Here is an 18,387-nt window from a genome sequence, read left to right on the forward strand (position 1 = left end):
GGACCACAGGCATGTGCCATCATGTCTGGCTAATTTCTTGTTTTGTTTTTTGTTTTGTTTTGTTTTGTTTTACAGAGAAGGGGTTGTCACCATGTTTTTCAGGCTGGTTTCAAACTCCTAGGCTTAAGCAATCCTCCCACCTTGGCCTTCCAACATGCTGGGATTACAGGCATGAGCCACTGTGCCTAGCTTCCTTCCCACTTCTTAACTGAAGAGCCCAAACCACTTCTGGTTTGGAGCTGCCCAATTCATGCATCGCTGTTTGGTCAAATAAACTGTTTAAAAAATTTTTTTATTATGCCTTAGTTTACCTTTTTGACACTATGTTCTGAGTAATACAATGAAAGGCACATATATAACACTTCTGCAGTATAACGAGGTATGATAGTTATCTCCAGAAAAAAATCATTTAAGTAATTATTTGGATATTAAACTGAACTAGACACTTTTTTATGACATATCATTTTTACTTGAAAGAATGACTGAAAAAACATGGTTGTTCAGACTTACATACTTGGCAGAAATTTTCTCAAAAATTAACAAAGTGAATTTATCATTTCAAAGAAAACAGCTAGCAATATTAGTTACCAATCCATTTTTATAATGTGTGGCTGACATTTTTTTCAACAAGAAGTGAAGTCACTGCTCCCTGTCCTTGAATCTGGGAAGATCTTTATAACCAACCTGACCACTGCAATGCAATGGAAGAGATATCAAGTGATCTCCAAGGCAGAACAGCTTCTGACTGGCCCTCTGTCTCCAGCCACCAAGTTAGAAGAAAGCTCAGGCCACATGGAGACAGCAAGACCTCTAGCTCACAGCCAGCATCAACTGCTAGACATGTAAGTGAATGGGCCTCCAGATTATTTCAGTCCCTACTCTCTGAGCCTTCCCAGCTGACATCACAGACAGTATCATGCAGAAACAAGCCATCTCTGCTAAGACCTGCCTGAATTTCTAACCCATAGAGACCATGAAATAATAATATCTTATGATTGTTTTGAAGCCACTACATTTTGGGGTAATTTATTATGCAGCAATAGGTGAGTAACCCTGGCATCATTTGTTTCTCAAGGATGGGAATGTCTTTTTCTTCCTGTCTTTCCTGTCTAAGGCCTCTATCAGTGGTGCTTGCTGTGTGGAGTGTGGAGTCTGGGAGTAGTCAGGGAAGACTTTGATGGCACAGGGTTGCTTGCAGACATCTAATATGAGCAACATCTCCCTTGTGCTCACTGACCATGCCCACAGGAAAGTCAGCAAGGGCAAGCGTTCTTTGTCTCACAGCACAGAATTGCTCCTTCCTCTCTGGTGCCTCTCCAACCACAAAATTCCTCGTCCCTGTCTTTGCGAGTCTCATGTTAAGAAACCCCATAGACTCAGGCATTCTCCAATCTTGATGATAGAAGGGGTAACCGAGGAAGAGGTCGAGCTCACAACATTCTCACCAGCCCAGGGGGAAGGCCAAGATCGCCACAGTGTCATGAACTCTAGGCCAAGGCTGTGCCAGGAATATCCAAGTTGGATATACCCTGTATTATTCCTATGAAGTCCCCTCTGATGCCAACTGTCCTGGTGTCTCCACTTGCCTTTGCCACCTTGATATAGCTGTCATGAAAGACCAACAAACCCTATGTTACTGTATTTTTATTTCCATCTCTACTATTTGCTACAACAAAGGTTCTATTTCATTGACTTTTCCCTTGCTTTTTAAAAAAGGATGGTCTTTAACTTGTCTGAAGAAACCTCCTGTGAATTTCCAAAGGGCTCCCTACCTGTTGCATGTGGGAAATAGCCACACACATCCACATCCCATTTGTTCTAGGGCACTGATTTTCGAAGACTGAATTCATGCTATCTTCAGCCTTTGAATAAAGTTCACATGGACAACTATGAAGTTTAAAAGCATACGTTGAGTTTGGGGTACAGTCATGAGAATAGAAAGGTATCTCAATGTGGTTTGGATTTGCATTTCTCTAATGACCAGTGATGTTGAGCATTTTTTCATATGTTTGTTGGCCTCATAAATGTCTTCCTTTGAAAAATGTCTGTTCATATTCTTTGCCCACTTTCGAATGGGTTTGTTTGTTTCTTGTAAATCTGCTTTAGTTTTTTGTAGATTCTGGATATTAGCCCTTTGTTAGATGGGTAGATTGCAAGCATTTTTTTCCCCATTCTGTTGGTTGCCGGTTCACTCTAATGATTGCTTCTTTTGCTGTGCAGAAACTCTTAAGTTTGATTTGATCCCATTTGTCTATTTTGGCTTTCGTTGCCATTGCTTTTGGTGTTTAAGTCACGAAGTCCTTGCCTATACCTATGTCCTGAATGGTATTGCCTAGGTTTTCTTCTAGGGTTTTTATGGTGTTAGGTCTTATGTTTAAATCTTTAATCCATCTGGAATTAATTTTAGTGTAAGGTATAAGGAAGGGGTCCAGTTTCTGCTTTCTGCACATCGCTAGCCAGTTTTCCCAACACCGTTTATTAAACAGGGAATCTTTTCATTGATCTTCTTCACAGAACTGGAAAAAACCACTTTAAACTTCATATGGAACCGAAAGAGAGCCTCCATAACCAAGACAGTCCTCAGCAAAAAGAACAAAGCTGAAGGCATCACGCTACCTGACTTCAAACGATGCTACAAGGAATTTGTTTAAATTTTAACTCCAGCCCACTAAGGTCGTTCCTCTAACACTCAGCAACAGTTGCAGTGTTCCTGAGCTTAGGGCGCCCTCTAGTGCTGATGTAGCTTTAATAACCACAGGCTGAAATCACAACACTCAATCTCCTTCAAATACCTGAAAAGCTTTCTCAAGAAGGATGGACGCAAACAAGCCCAGACTGTGAAGATTACAATATGTATCTAACTCTTCAATGTCCAGACATCAACAGCCATCTGCAAGAATTAAGAATATCCAGGAAAACATGACCTCATCAAATGAACTAAACAAGGCATTAGTGACCAATCTTAGAATGATAGAGATATGTGACTTTTTAGGAAAGAATTCAAAATAACTGTCTTGATGAAGCTCAAGAAACTTCAGGACAACACAGAGAAGGAATTCAGAATTACATCAGAGAAGTTTCACAAAGAAATGGAAGTAATTTCTAAAAATTCAAGCAGAAATTCTGGAGCTAAAAAAGTTTAATTGTCAAAGTGAAAAATGCATAAGAGTCTTTCAACAACAGAATTGATCAAGCAGAAGAAGGAATTGGTGAGAACTGAAGACAGGTTATCCGAAAATATATGAAGCCAAAAAAAGAATTAAAAAAAAGTATGTCTATGAAATGTAGAAAATGCCTCCAAAGGGTAAATCCAAGAGTTGTTGATCTTAAAGAGGATGTAGAGGGAGAGAACAGGGTAAAGAGGCAGATCTTTTCCTCAGTTCATGGAACATTTTGAGAGATCAGGGTAGAAAGATCAGAGAAATAATAACAAACAACCTTCCAAACCTCAAGAAAGAAATGAACATCCAGGTACAAGAAGGTCAAAAAACACCAAGCAGGTTCAGCCCAAATAAGACTACCCCAATGCTTATAAGAATCAAACTTTCAAAGATTAAAGATAAAGAAATGATCTTAAAAGCACCAAGAGAAAAGAAGCAAATAATATATAAAGGAACTCCAGTACATCTGGCAGCAGACTTTTCAACAGGAACTTTACAGGCCAGGAGGGAGTGGGAAAATATATTAAAAGTGCTGAAGGAAAACCAACTTTCAAACTAGAATATTATTTCCAGCAAAAATATCCTTCAAACATGAAGGAAAAGTAGTCTTTCAGACAAATAAAAGCTGAGAAATTTTATCAATACCAGATCTGTCTTACAAGAAATGCCAATGGGGGTTCTCCAATCTGAAATAAAAGGACATTAACAAACAACAAGAAATCATCTGAAGGTATAAACTCACTGGTGATAATAAGTACACAGACAAATACAAATACTCTAACACTGTAACTGTGGCATATGAACCACTCATATCTTTGGTAGAAAGACTAAAGACAAACCTATCAAAAATAATAATGGTAACAACTTTTTAAGAGATAGTATAAAAAGATATAGAGACAATAAAAAATTAAAAACCAGAGGAGATTAAGTTAAAATGTAGAGTTTTCTAGTTTTTTCTTTGCTTGTTAGTCTTTCTTTTCTTTTTAATCAGAATTAAGTAGTCGTCAGTTTAAAATAAGTGGTTATAGGATGTTATTTGCAAGCTTCATGGTAACTACAAAACAAAAACCTGTAAACAATATGCAAGAAATTAAAACAGACTACCACACAAAGTCAACTTTACACAAAGATAGAGAAAGGGAGGGGAGGGGAGGGGAGGGGGAAGGGGAAGGGTAAAGGGAAGGGGAAGAGGAAGGAAAGGGAAAGGAAGGGAAGGGAAGGGAAGGGAAAGATGGGAGGGAAGGATGGGAGGGAAGGAAAGAAAGGACCAATGAAACAACCAGAAAACAAATTTTAAATGGCAGTTGTAAGTCCTTACCTAGTAATAAGAACATTGAATGTAAATGGACTAAAGTCTCCAATCAAAAGACAAAGAGTGGCTGAATTGATTTAAAAAAAAAGCAAGACCCAACTATATGCTGCCTGTAAGAAACTCACTTCACCTATAAAGAAAGTCACAGACTGAATATAAAGGAATGAAAAAAGATATTCTGTGCAAATAGAAACCAAAAAAGAAGAGAAGCAGCTATACTTATATCAGATCAAAATGGATTTCAAGACAAAACTGTAAAAAGAGACAAAGAAGGTCATTGCATGATAATAAAGGAGTCAATTTTTGCTAGAGGATCTAACAATTATAAATATATATACACCCAACACTGGAGAACACAGATATATAAAGCAAAAATTATCAGTGCTAAAGAGAGAGGTAAACCCCAAAATAATAATAGCTGGGGACACTAACACCCCACTTTAAGCATTGGACAGATCACCAAGACAGAAAATCCACAAAGAAACATCAAACTTAGTCTGCTATGAACCAAATGGATACAACAGACATTTATAGAACATTTCATCCAACAGCCACAGAATACCCATTCTTTTCCTTATCACATGGAACATTCTCAAAGATAAACCACTTTTTAGGTCACAAAACAAGTCTCAAAAGAACCCAAATAATTAAAATCAATATCAAGTCTCTTTTATGACCACAATAGAATAAAAGTAGAAATCAATAACAAGAGGAACTTTGGACATTACACAAACACATAGAAATTAAAGAACATGCCCCTGAATGACCATTGGGTCAATGAAGAAATTAAGAAGGAAATTTTAAATGTATTGAAACAAATGAAAATGGAAACACAACATAGCAAAACCAATGGGATACAGCAAAAGTGGTACTAAAAGGGAGGGGGTTTTATAGCAATAAACATGTATGTCAAAAAAGTAAAAAAAAATTGATAAAGCAGGCTTAATATCAAAAATTATTGCCATATCTTATTCCCTTCCCCAATATAGAAATTATTTAGAAATCCATAGCAAAAAGTTCAAGAAAATGTGTAGTGTGAAAAAAATCATGCAGGAATTTTTAAAAATTTTGCACAAAAATAAACTAATACTAACTGTTTATAAAATGTTTGAACAAGTTCTAGTATGAGACAGTAAAAAAGATAAGACATCAGTTTGAAAAGAGCCCCTATCGGAGCAACATGAATTCTGCTAAAATTGAAGCAAGAACAAATATCAAATGTATGGTGAAACCTGGGTAAAAGAATGATGAAATCAATGATGCTTTGCAAAAAGTTTATGGGACGATGCCCCAAAGAACTCAGCAGTTTGCAAGTGAATAACTCATTTTAAGAAGGGGTGAGATAATATTGAATATGAAGCCCTTAGCAGCAGTCCATCCACATCAGTTTGGGAGGAAAAAATTAATCTTGTCCATGCCCCAATTGAAGAGGACTGATAGTTAACAGTGAAAACAAATGTCAACATCATGGACTTCTCAGTTGGTTCAGTTAACAGAATTCTGACTAAAAAAGTAGAACAAACATTCCACTTGATGGGTGCCAAAACCATTGTGCCCAAATCAGCTACACACAAGGGCAGAGCTTTCAATGAAACTTTAAACAAGTGGGATCAAGATCCTAAAACATTTATTCAAAGCATTATAACAAAAGTTGGAACATGGCTTTACCAGTATGACCCTGAAGACAAAGCAAAATCGAAGCAAAGATTAGCAGGAGATGGAAGTGACCAGTCAAAGCATAAGCTGATCAGTTAAGAGCAAATGTCATGTCAACAGTTTTTGGTGGACATACAAGGTATTTTGCTTGTTGACTTTCTGGAGGGCCAGAGAACAATAACATCTGCTTATTAGGAGAGCGTTTTGAGAAAGTTAGCCAAAGCTTTAGCTGAAAAATACCCAGAAAAACTTCACCAGAGTCCTTCTTCACCATGACAATGATCCTGCTCATTCCTTCCATCAAACAAGGGCAATTTTTCAAGAGTTTCGATGGGAAGTCATTAGGCATCCACCCTGCCATCATGATCGGGCTCCTTTTGACTTATTTACATCTCCTAATCTTAAAAAATCTTTAAAGGACACCAATTTTTCTTCAGTTAATAATGTAAAAAAGACTATATTGATGTGGTTAAATTCCCAGGAAACTCAGCTCTTCAGGGATAGACTAAGTGGCTGGTATCATTGCTTACAAACGTGTCTTGAACTTGATGGAGTTTATGTTGAGAGATAAAGTTTATATTTTCATCTTTTTATCTTTTAGTGTCATCTTCCACTAACTTTTTAAAGTTCGCTCATAACGAAAAAATCCTCACATGCTCAGATAAGAAACACATTTCTCAACCAGTGTTTCTCAGATATTAAAGTGTATACAAATCACCTGAGGATCTTGCTAACATGCAGATTTTGATTGATTCATTCTGGAATATGTTGAAATCCTGCATTTCTGACAAGCTCCCAGGAAGTGTTGTTGCTGCTGGTCTTTCCATCACACTGTGAATAGCAAAATCCAAACTAATTCATACGTCAGAAAAGGTGACACAGTGGAAATTGAAAAGTGTTTATTTTTAGGTGAATGATTATGTTAATGAAACACTACATATCAAAACCTATGAAGTGTAGCTAAAGCATATATAAAGGGAAAATTAGTCTTATCCAGTTGGTTATACTGAAGAAAAGCTGAAAATTTATGAGGTGACACAAATAATAAGTTAGAAAACAATAACAGAATAAAATAAAATTTATTTTCTCTGAGAGGAGAAAATAAATATTTTCTAATTTTCATAATATTTAAAATAAAATATAATTAAATAAAAATCAAACATAGAATCAACAAAACCAAAAGTTGATTTTGAAAGGACCAATTAATTAACTTGCCATAGGAATGACCAAGAAAAAAATGAAAACACATTATCCATATGAGGAATAAAGCATGTAGCCATTGCTATAAACTCTATAGATAGCAAAAAGATCAAAGAACATATTGGGAATAACTTAATGCCAAAAATCAAATTTAGAAGAAATAATTACTTGATGTGATTCAAGAAGAAATTGAAAATCTGACAGTTCTGAATTGTTAGGGAAATTAAATTCCTAAAATTCAATTGAGTTGTTCTGTTACATTCCAGTGTCTGATCCCTAGCTCTATGGTTTTCAAGAGATAGTTGCAGAAGCAGCAGAAATATATCCTTGCTCTTAGGTTATAGCTACCATGATGTGTTCTTGAAGTCCAACATGTCTAATCACAGGCCCCTGTTAAACTACCTTCCTGCTTGTGAAAGAACTAGAAGATTCTCTGCTGGGCCAGTTTGCTGGGATTGTTCTGGAAGTCATTCTGGGAGACCAGTCCCACAGTCAGCTTCTAAAGAGAGTTTATAAGCACATAATCCTGCATGTTAGAAATATTTCTGTTGAAAATAGCTAGTGTTTTTCATTTCCCAACTGATACACGTAAGTGCAACACCTTGCACATGTGAATAATTTGTCATTTTACAAAATTATTCTACACTGTTGATAGATTCATTCCATATACACATGCAACATACTTAATTTTTCACAACTTTCCAATTCTTATTAACTCAACTTTTTGTTCCCTAATAACTGTGCTTCTCTTCTTACTGGTGCTCTCAATATTCTTATTGTTTTTGGACTAGCAAGACTTGATAAGGTGAATAATGTTATTTTAATGCATCTTAAAACACCAGAAACCGATTAATATGTGATATTCAGGATTAACTGATTCTAAAGGGCTGTTAAATCTATCTCTTGATATTGACAAGTAGTAAGTAACTATGCCTAAGCTTGATTATTTTTGTTCATAGAAGTAAAATATACATTTCATAAAGTTAAAGCTCATAAGTAGATTTGCTTTTAGTTTTAAAAAATTACAGTTTAGTTTGAACAAAACAGAGAAGTCATTGGTAACTAGTGAAATCCTAAAAAGATGTGAATTTCAGGAAGGCAAGGAACCAGGGAAACTCTTGAAACTTGAACAATGAATGATTTTCAGAGCCAATGAGCTTCAATATCTGAGTTTCTTAGGAAAAGTCCTAAATTAGCAGAAGAAAGCATTTGATTGGTAGGCTTGGTTCTACTGTTACCCCTGGATCAATCAGCTATACCCAAGGAATCTGAGCAGTACACCATAAAAATTACTGCTTTTAATTAGTTCAACCATTATGGAAGACAGTGTGGTGATCCCTCAAAGGCCTAAAATCAGAAATACCATTTGACCTAGCAATCCTATTACGTGGTATATGTCCAAAGGAATATTTATATTTATGCCCATCGTTTGGGCATTTGGATAAAGACTGGATAAAGAAAATGTGGTACCTATATACCATGGAATACTATTCAGCCATAAAAAAGAATGAGATCATGTCCTTTGCAGGGACATGGATGGAGTTGGAGGTCATTTTCCTTAGCAAACTAATGCAGGAACAGAAAACCAAACACTGCATGTTCCCACTTCTAAGTGAGAGCTAAATGATGAGAACACACGGACACATAGAGGGGCACAACACACACTGGGGCTTACTGGAGGGCGGAAAGTGAGAGGAGAGGATCAGAGAAAGTAACTAACGGATACTAGGCTTAATAGCTGGGTGACAAAATAATCTGTATAACCAGCCCCCACGACACACATTTACCTATGTAACAAACCTGCACATCCTGCACATGTATCCCCGAAGTTAAAAAAGTTTTTTTAAGTTGCTACTTTAAAAGGATGTGGGAATCATTGTAAACTGAAAAGTTAAAGATATGCCAAGAGTATTAGCCCACAAACTTGTTTAACAAACATCTACTGAGTTTGTATGTTGATCCGATACCCATGCTGGCCACTGGACATACCAGTACAAACAAGACAGAATCTTTACTCTCCTCTAGCTCTTCTAATTCTCATGCACTAAGTGCCAATCTTATCATAACTGGCTGACAATTAGTGAATCAAATACCTAACTCATCCTACTCCAACATTAAGAAAGAGACATGCAGCTGGGCACAGTGGCTCACGCCTATAATCCCAGCACTTTGGGAGGCCAAGGTGGGCAGATGAATTGAGGTCAGGAGTTCAAGACCAGCCTGGCCAGCATGGTGAAACCCAGTCTCTAATAAAAATACAAAAGTTAACTGGGCATGGTGACATGTTCCTGTTGTCCCAACTACTCTACTTGGGAGCCTGAGGCAGGAGAATCACTTGAACCTGGGAGGCAGAGGTTGCAGTGAGCCAAGGTCGTGTCACTGCACTCCAGCCTGGGCAACAGAGTGAGACTCCATCTCAAAAAAAAAAAAAAAAAAAAATGAAAAAGAAAAAGAAAGGGCTTGCTCTTTCTTTCTTTTCTTATATATCTTATGTTTTTCTCCAGGATCAAGAGCAATGAATTTGTTGCAAAGAGGTGTTTAAGAAAGGGTGTTTTCAAGCAGAGTCAGAAAAAACACAGCTATGGCGAGCAGCACACAAATCTGCTTTGGCTGCACTTCACTGCTCATGGCCTAAGGCCATGAAGAGGCCAATAAAGGCTGGAGCTCAGGAGCATCAGCCCAGATCCAAAGCTTCCTCTCTGGCACCCAACCATGAAGCTCCTTTTTCCTATCTTTGCCAGCCTCATGCTACAGTACCAGGTGAACACAGGTAATGTGGATTACCAGGTTTAAGATGGGTAGATGTGAGGAACCGAGGATTTGGCTGCCCATGACAATGGAAACCCAAAGAGAGACTGAAAGATGAGATGTTCAAAAAGATGGCTGAAGAGCTTACATATTGTATCAGTCATGCATTGATACATTCTCATAGGCCCCAACTCCCAGACTGTGTCCGATTGGAATACCCAGGAAGCTACAGAGAAAGCAGGATATTTTTTGTGTATTCAGGAACTATCCAAAATATAATGCTGCTTTCCTGCCCTGTACATATCTATCATGCTAAGACCCAGCCCAGCCTTTTTAGCTGTAATTCTATCTTAAACCATTTCTCTCTCTCTCTTTTTTTAAGTTCTGGGGTACTTGTGCAGGATGTGCAGGTTTGTTACATAGGTAAATGTGTGTCGTGGTTATTTGCTGCACCTATCAATCCATCGCCCAGGTAATAAGCCCAGCATGCATTAGCTATTTTTCCTGATGCTCTCCCTCCCCACAACAGGCCCCAGTGTGTGTTATTCCCCTTCCTGTGAAACCACCTCTTGAAACAAAAGTTTCTATCAGTTTGCACTTTGGTGTAGAAAGGAGGAAGTTCTTCTCCTCATGCTCAAAAAAAAACTTTTTCAAGATCCAGTAAACAGGCCTGTGTTCTCCATTTGGAATTATTTCAGGTTTTCCAGAGCCTTATCCCCTCTCTCAGACTTTCTCTTCCTGAAAACCCCCAAGCTACCACAAGGGCATCTAGGAATGCATTATGGCAAAAGCCTAAGCCAGAAGAGTAACTATTGGTTTTGGAAAAGAAAGGATAAGCACTGAGATTTGTTTCAGAATACAAGAATCATCCAGCTATTTGAAATAATGAGCAATGGGTAGGGGCAGGGAAAGTGAAAGAGTCAAAGATGTTTCTAGTGTTTTTGTCTTGGAACCCTAGGAAAAGGGCAGTACCATAAGTAAGTATGGCTGTATCATCTTGGGTAAAGTCACTTAACCACTTTGAACTTCAATTTCCACATGAGTATAATGGGGTTAATCAATGCAGCTGCTTCCAATATAAGAATTTTTCTGTTTTGTATTTGATGAGAAAACAATGTGGAAATGTATGCGAACATGCTTTGAAAATTAGCAGATGCTACATAAATCTCTTGTAATTTATGGAAAAATCATTAAGTTATTAAGAGGAACAAGGGAGAAAAAGTTTCTTGATTCAGAAAAAAAAAAAAACGAGACATTGGGATGGAAAAGTCATTCAGCAGATAAAGAACTAAGCTGAGCAGGGAATTTAGAATTATAGATAACCACACAGAAGTTGCCTTGGTAGAGATGAGGTTAAGGCTATGATAATGAACGAGACTTCTGAGGGATGGTGTGTCCAAAAAGGCTAGAAGAGATGGAAGAACACCATGCTTCAGGAATCACAGATCTGGCGATTGTTGAGAAGAGAGAAGTCATGGACTACTGGGTTTGGTGAACAGCAAGGACTCCTGAAAATTCTATTGATTCCTGAAAATTCTATTGATTCTCTTTTGAACTTCTTTCTTAAATTAGTTTTATGATAGACTTTGCTGTCATTGGTATTTCCTAAGATTATGGAGATGAGATAGTGATGTCCTACAAGTATCTAAGATGCTAAGTTGAAGGTCTAAAATTCTATCCTAAAAGCAAATAATTACTCTATCCTCTACATGTTCTTTGCTTCTTAAAATTACTCAAGAAAGGCAGACTAAACAGGAAATTTATTTTGAATTCAAGAGGGGCATAGAGCCTCTCTTGGCCTGCCCATTTGCCGTGAACAACATTCCTAAACACTGGGCTTTAAATTTAGTATAAATAAACTCTCTCTTAGTCTGTCCATCTCCCACTAGCAGTTTTAACATCATCTCTAGTTATTAACCTTGACCCAATGTTTTTCTCTTTTTTATGCAGAATTTATTGGCTTGAGAAGGTGTTTAATGGGTTTTGGGAGATGCAGGGATCACTGCAATGTGGATGAAAAAGAGGTACAGAAATGCAAGATGAAAAAATGTTGTATTGGACCAAAAGTGATTACGTTGATTAAAAACTACCTGCTATATGAAACACCCAGTATCCTTGGTGAAGACGTCCGAGAAATGCTAAAGCATGTCAAGAATTCTAGTGCTGTGATACCAAGAAAACACATTTTATCTGTTCTCCCCCAAATCAAGAGCACTAGCTTTTTTGCTAATACCAACTTTGTCATCATTCCAAATGCCACCCCTGTGAACTCTGCCACCACCAGCACCATGACCCCAGGACAGATCATGTACACTGGTACTTCTAACAAGAGTGACACCAAAGAAAGCAGAGATTCTGCCACTGCCTCCCCACCACCAGCACCACCTCCAGCAAACATACTGCCAATACCATCACTGGAGCTGGAAGAAGCAGAAGAGCAGTAATGTGGAACTTTCCCTTAAAACTCCAAGTTCCTCCTACTTTTGCTATCTGTAAAATGACATAGAACTGTTTCTTCTGTCATCAGTCATTCAATAAATACTGTTTAAGCACCTACAGTTTATGTAATGTTATCATTCTCACAAGAGCCTCACAGAGGAGGTGGAGATAGGGAAGGATGGAATTTTTTAAGTTTAGATGCCCAGGAAAAAGTGGGCATCAGGAATGTGACTACAGCATCGAGTTTGTCCCATGGATGGCCTGGATTAGGCCTCTGTAACAAGCATTTATGGTGTTTTTTTCCTGGAGCAATAATAAGGAAAGCATCAGGAGATGTATTTTCTTTTCTCATATATTTAGGAGGAAAGGCCCATATGTAAAATAGAATATGGAGAAATCAGAAAAAGATTAATTGTAATAATATATTTTATTGAATGTAATATATCCAAGATATTATTATACATGTACTCAATGTAAAAATTATTTATGAGAGAGTTTTTTTTTGGATTACATCTTTGAAATCTCCTATGTGTAATTACACTTAGAGTACATTTCTATTTACGTTAGCCACATCTCAAGTGCTTATAGTCACATATGGATAGACGATTCTATAGCATATGGAACAGCACAAGGCTAGAGAGTTTTAGGGCACAAGTAGTTATAGGACTGTTAGGCAAACAGGATGCCACTAATCCCGAGAAGACAGGCATGTTTCTGAGGGCTGTGGCATATAACTTAAGAGTATAGAAATTCAGGTATGATATGACTGGGCTAGCATCCTGATACTAGCACTTTTCAGCTGTGTGGTTTTGAACAAATCATTTATCCACACGTAAGCATCAGTTTATTTATTCATAAAATGGAGATGTAACATTATATCCCAAAAATCAGCAATCTCAGATCACGCTTGCTTCTGTTGCCGAAATTACAATGGCACAGACACTTATTCCAGTTTAACAGCTTTATTGAAGCATAACTGATACACAGAGAACCGAACATATTTAATGTGAATAATGGCACGAGTTTGGGCATGTGCAAATAGCTGTGATACTATCACCACAATCAAGGTGATAGACATATACATCACCTTCTAAAGTTTACTTGTGTCCTTTTGGTTTCGGTTTTGGGAGGAGGTGGGGTATTTGTGTGTTTATTTGTTCAGTGAACATTTAACATGAGATTTTTCTTAACAAACTTTGAAGTGTACAATACCATATTGCTAATTACAGGCACTGTGTTGTACAACAGATTTTTAAAACATGTAGTATAACTGAAATTTAATATCCATTAAACAACTCCCTATTTCCCTCACCCCCAAATCCCTAGCAACCATTATTGAATTCTCTGCTTTTACAAGTTTGGCTTTTTAAGATACCACATATAAGTGAGGTTGTGCAGTATTTGTCTTTCTGTGCATGGCTTGTTTTATTTAGCATAATGTCTTCTGAGATCATGCATGTTTCTGCAAATGTAAAATTTTCTTCCCTTCCTAAAACCAAATGATGATTCTGGTGAGTGTGTGAGTGTGTGTGTTTGTGTGTGTGTTTGTGTGTTGTGTGTGTGTATGTGTGTGTTTGTGTGTGTGTGTGTGGTGTGTGTGTGTGTGTGTGTGTGTGTGTGTGTGTGTGTTTATGCATCTGTTAATGGATACTTGGGTCATTTCCACATTTTGGCTATTGTGAATAATGCTGCAATAAACATGAAAGTGCAGATATCTCTTTGAGAGCCTAATTTGACTTCCTCTGGACATACACCCAGAGTGGGATTGGTGGGTCACATGGTAGTTCTACTTTTATTTTTTGAGGAAGCTCCATACTGTTTTCCATAATGGTTGCATCATTTTACAATCTCATCTACAGTACACAATGGTTTGACCTCTCCACATTCTCTCCAACACTTGTTCTCCTTTGGGCTTTTTAAAGTAGTAGCCATCCTAATAGGCTTGAGGTAATATTTCATTGTAGTTTTCATTTGCATTTCTCTGATAATTAATGATGCTGAGCATCTTTTTATATGCTTGTTGGTCATTTGTAGTTCTTTGGGGAAATGTCTGTTTAAGTCCTTCACCCATTTTTAAATCAGGTTATTTGTTTTTCTACTAGTGAGTAGAAGTTTTTGGTTGTTTGTTTTCTGAGACAGAGTCTTGCTCTGTTGCCCAGGCTGGAGTGCAATGGCGCGATCTCGGCTCACCGCAACCTCTGCCTACTGGATTCAGGCAATTTTCCTGCCTCAGCCTCCCGAGTAGCTGGGGTTACAGTTATGTGCCACCACACCTGGCTAATTTTTTGTATTTTTTGTAGCGATGAGGTTTCGCCATGTTAGTCAGGCTGGTCTTGAACTCCTGACCTTGGGATCCACCCACCTCAGCCTCCCAAAGTGCTGGAATTACAGGTGTGAGCCTCCGCACCCAGCCTGAGTAGAAGTTTTTCAAATAAGCTGGGGATTAACCCCGTATCAGACATATGATTTTCAAATATTTTTTCCTATTCTCTATGTTGCCTTTTTATTCTGTCAGTTGCTTCCTTTGCTGTGCAGAAGAGGAGGAAGTACTTCCAAATTCACATTATGAGGCTGACATTACCCATATACCAAAAGCCAGACAAAGACACTGCAAGAAAATAAAATTAAAGGCCTATGCACCTGGTGCACATAGATGTAAAAATTCTCAACAAAATACAAGCAAGCCAAATTCAACAGCACATTAAAAGAGAATCATTCACCATGATCAAATGGAATTTATCCCTGGGTTGCAAGGATGGGTCAACATATGCAAATCAATAAATGTGATATACCACAGTAACAGAATGAAGGGTAAAATCACATAATCGTCTTGATGTATGCACAAAAAGTATTTGACAAAATTCAAAACCCTTTCGCGATAAAGATGCTCAACAAACTAGGTATAGAATGAATGTACCTCAACATAACAAAGGCCATATTTGACAAGCTTGCAGCTAACATTATTCTCAATGTTGACAAATTGAAAGATTTTCCCCTAAGATTGGGAACAAGACAAGAATACCCATTTACTTTCATCTTATCTTTTCTTTATTTAATGGAGACAGCATCTCACAATGTTGTCCATACCAGTTTCGAACTTCTGGCTTCCAATAATACTCCTGCCTCAGCCTCCCAAAGCTCTGGGTTTACAGGTGTGAGCCACTGCACCCAAACCATGACTATTTAACATAGTACTGCAAGTCCTAACCAGAGCAATTAGGCAAGAAAAAGAAATAAAGGGCATTAAATTTGGAAAGTAAGAAGTAAAAGTCTCTCTGTTTGCAGGTAACATGATCATATATGTAGAAAACCTTAAAAAGTCACACACACACACAAATGTGGAAGAAATAAATTTTTAAAAGTCAACATGCAAAAATCAGTAGCATTTCTATACACTTAACAATTAACCATTCAAAAAGAAAATCAAGAAAACAATTTTATTTACAAAAGCATCAAAAAGAATAAAATAGGAATAAACTTAACCAAAAAAGTGAAAGATGTACATTGAAAACTTAAAAACACCGATTTTAAAAAATCAAAAGAAACACAAATAAATGGAAAGATATTCCATGTTCAGGTATTGAAAGACTTAATATTGTTAAACTGTTCATTCTATTTAAAGTGATCTACAGATATAATACATCCTCCCCTTCCACATCACAATGGCATTTTTTAAAGAAATGGAAAAAACATCCTAAAATTCACAGGGTACCACAAAAGACCCAGAGGAGCAAAATCAACCATGAGGAAAAAGAACAAAGCTGAAGGCATCACACTTTCTGATTTCAAAATATGTTACAAAGGTATAGTAATTAAAGTAGCATAGTACTCACTTAAAAACAGACACATTGACCAATAGAATAGGACAGAGAGCCCAGAAATAAACCCACATATTTATGGTCAATTGACTTTCCACAGAGGTTCTAAGAACACGCAATGGGGAGAGGATGGTCTCTTCAATAAACGATGTTGGGAAAACTGGCCACCTACATGCAGAAGAATGAAATTGGATCCTTATCTCACCTCATATACAAGAAATTAACTCAAAATGGATTAACGGCTTAAACATATGACCTAAAACTGTAAAACTACTAGAAGAAACATGGTAGTTTTCTATGTTTAAGCTCCATGACATTGCTCTGGGCAATGACTTCTTACATATGGCCCCAAAGCACAGGCAACAAATGGAAAAACAGATAATAACTGCATCCAGATTTTTTAACATATTCTTCTCTGCTACATATCACCTACCTCCATTTAGAGACCACCTCCCCTCAGCTACTTATTTTTTAATACAGTGTCACTCTAAGAAAGAAAGATTTTTGTGATGCCCCACAGTGATTCTAGAATATAACCTGAAAACATATTTTCCTGGAAGTTTTTGCACAACAGAAAAGAGTTGCAAAACAAAGCATAAATTTAACACCTGCTAGATATGTGCTCTCAGAGGAGCCCGAAGCCTACCTGATGGGCATTAGATTTTCTCTCTGCCACTGCTATTTGTCAAACTCTCGCAAGTCCATCTTTCCTCCCCAAGGAAGGAAAATTCTCATGGAATGCTCTCTTCCGTGTTTACCCACAGAAAGGAGAGAGAGGTTGTTTCTCACACAAATTTAAGGACTTCCTTTAAGTCCTCTTCCCTATTACAGAACGCACCCATCTCGGGATAAATTATACTGGAGAATATCAGTTTGCTTCAGGGAAATCCCATACCCACTGTGAAAAGTGTGGTAACTCTCCAACATAAGTTCTCCCCTTTTCCTATGTAATCGAACCCTCCAAATATTAGATTGGCACAAAGCCAATCAGTGTCAAGGCTGCATTTCCCATCTAGAACTGGTTATTCTTCAATTCAGAACAGCCATAACTGGCCACTTTTGCAATTATTCATGAATATTCTTGGTGAAAACCTGAGTTTCCATTTTGCCAAAGTTTTCAAAGGAAAAGAGGGCCTTTTTCTAAGCCCTGAGAGCCCCACAGTGATAGTAATTTAGCTGGGCATGATGGTGGGCACCTGTAATCCCAGCTACTCAGGAGACTGAGGCAGGAGAATTGCTTGAACCCAGGAGGTGGAGGTTGCAGTGAGCCAAGATTGTGCCACTGCACTCCAGCCTGGGTGACAAGAGCAAAACTCCATCTCAAAAAAATAAAATGAAATGAAATGAAAAAATAAAAATTAAAAAAAGTGAGATGAGGATTCAACCTGGCCATCCCAGGTCCTACCACTCCAGGTCCTGCCACTCAGGGACTATGTGACTCTAAAGTTTTTCGTTTTTTTTTTTTTTTTTTTAACTTCTCAGAGCCAATATTAGAACCCAATCTGACAAAATTAGAAACCTATGAACATTCCACTTTTAGCAGTGCATTTATGGAGCACTTCACAGGGAGTCACCAAAGTATCAATCAATAAATAAACTACTACCCTACCTTGAACTATTAGGTTGGTGCAAACATAACTGCAGTTTTTACAGTGTTGGAATTTGCTGTGTGATATTGGAATGCATTCTTAAATAAATATGGTTATGTTATACATCATTTTAATAGACATTTCTCACTTTATTTTTTTGCTAATGACTTATTACTTGCTGTTTATTTTATGTTTATTTTGGACTACGGAAGTGATATTAGACAAAAAGAACATCGAAGTGATTTTCTTATTCAAGTTCAAAATGGGTCGTAAAGCAGCAGAGACAACTCACAACATCGACTACCCAACTGGTCCAGGAACTGCTAACGAACGTACAATGCAGTCGTGGCTCAAAAAGTTTTGCAAAGGAGACGAGAACCTTGAAGATGAGGAATGTAGTGACCGGCCATTGGAAGTTAACAACAACCAATCGAGAGCAATCATCGAAGCTGAACCTCTTACAG

At 37.5% G+C, this 18,387-nt stretch overlaps 1 protein-coding gene and 1 long non-coding RNA gene across 2 annotated transcripts; one reads left to right on the top strand and one right to left on the bottom strand.

The window, feature by feature from the left end:
• Positions 1-6,522: 6,522 nt before the first annotated feature.
• Positions 6,523-17,872, bottom strand: LOC116562867. Its single transcript, XR_004274116.1, has 3 exons — positions 17,862-17,872; positions 9,634-9,637; positions 6,523-6,723 (listed from the first exon to the last, which is right to left on the bottom strand). It is a non-coding gene; the product is annotated as an uncharacterized LOC116562867 (long non-coding RNA).
• DEFB129 (defensin beta 129) lies at positions 10,017-12,631 on the top strand. The gene is made up of 2 exons (XM_032295338.1): positions 10,017-10,099; positions 12,028-12,631. Exons 1-2 carry the CDS (start codon positions 10,042-10,044, stop codon positions 12,519-12,521), a joined length of 552 nt encoding a protein of 183 aa, XP_032151229.1. The 5' UTR covers positions 10,017-10,041; the 3' UTR covers positions 12,522-12,631.
• Positions 17,873-18,387: the final 515 nt, after the last annotated feature.

The sequence above is a fragment of the Sapajus apella genome, unplaced genomic scaffold, assembly GCF_009761245.1.
Source record: "Sapajus apella isolate SASKATOON/1434 unplaced genomic scaffold, GSC_monkey_1.0 scaffold33, whole genome shotgun sequence".
Classification (NCBI taxonomy): Eukaryota; Metazoa; Chordata; class Mammalia; order Primates; family Cebidae; genus Sapajus; species Sapajus apella.

Coding starts and splice junctions, on each gene's coding strand:
- DEFB129 (XM_032295338.1), top strand. CDS start 10,042: ATGAAGCTCCTTTTTCCTATCTTTGCCAGCCTCATGCTACAGTACCAG. Junction 10,100..12,027: donor ACAGTACCAGGTGAACACAG/GTAATGTGGATT, acceptor TTTTTTATGCAG/AATTTATTGGCTTGAGAAGG.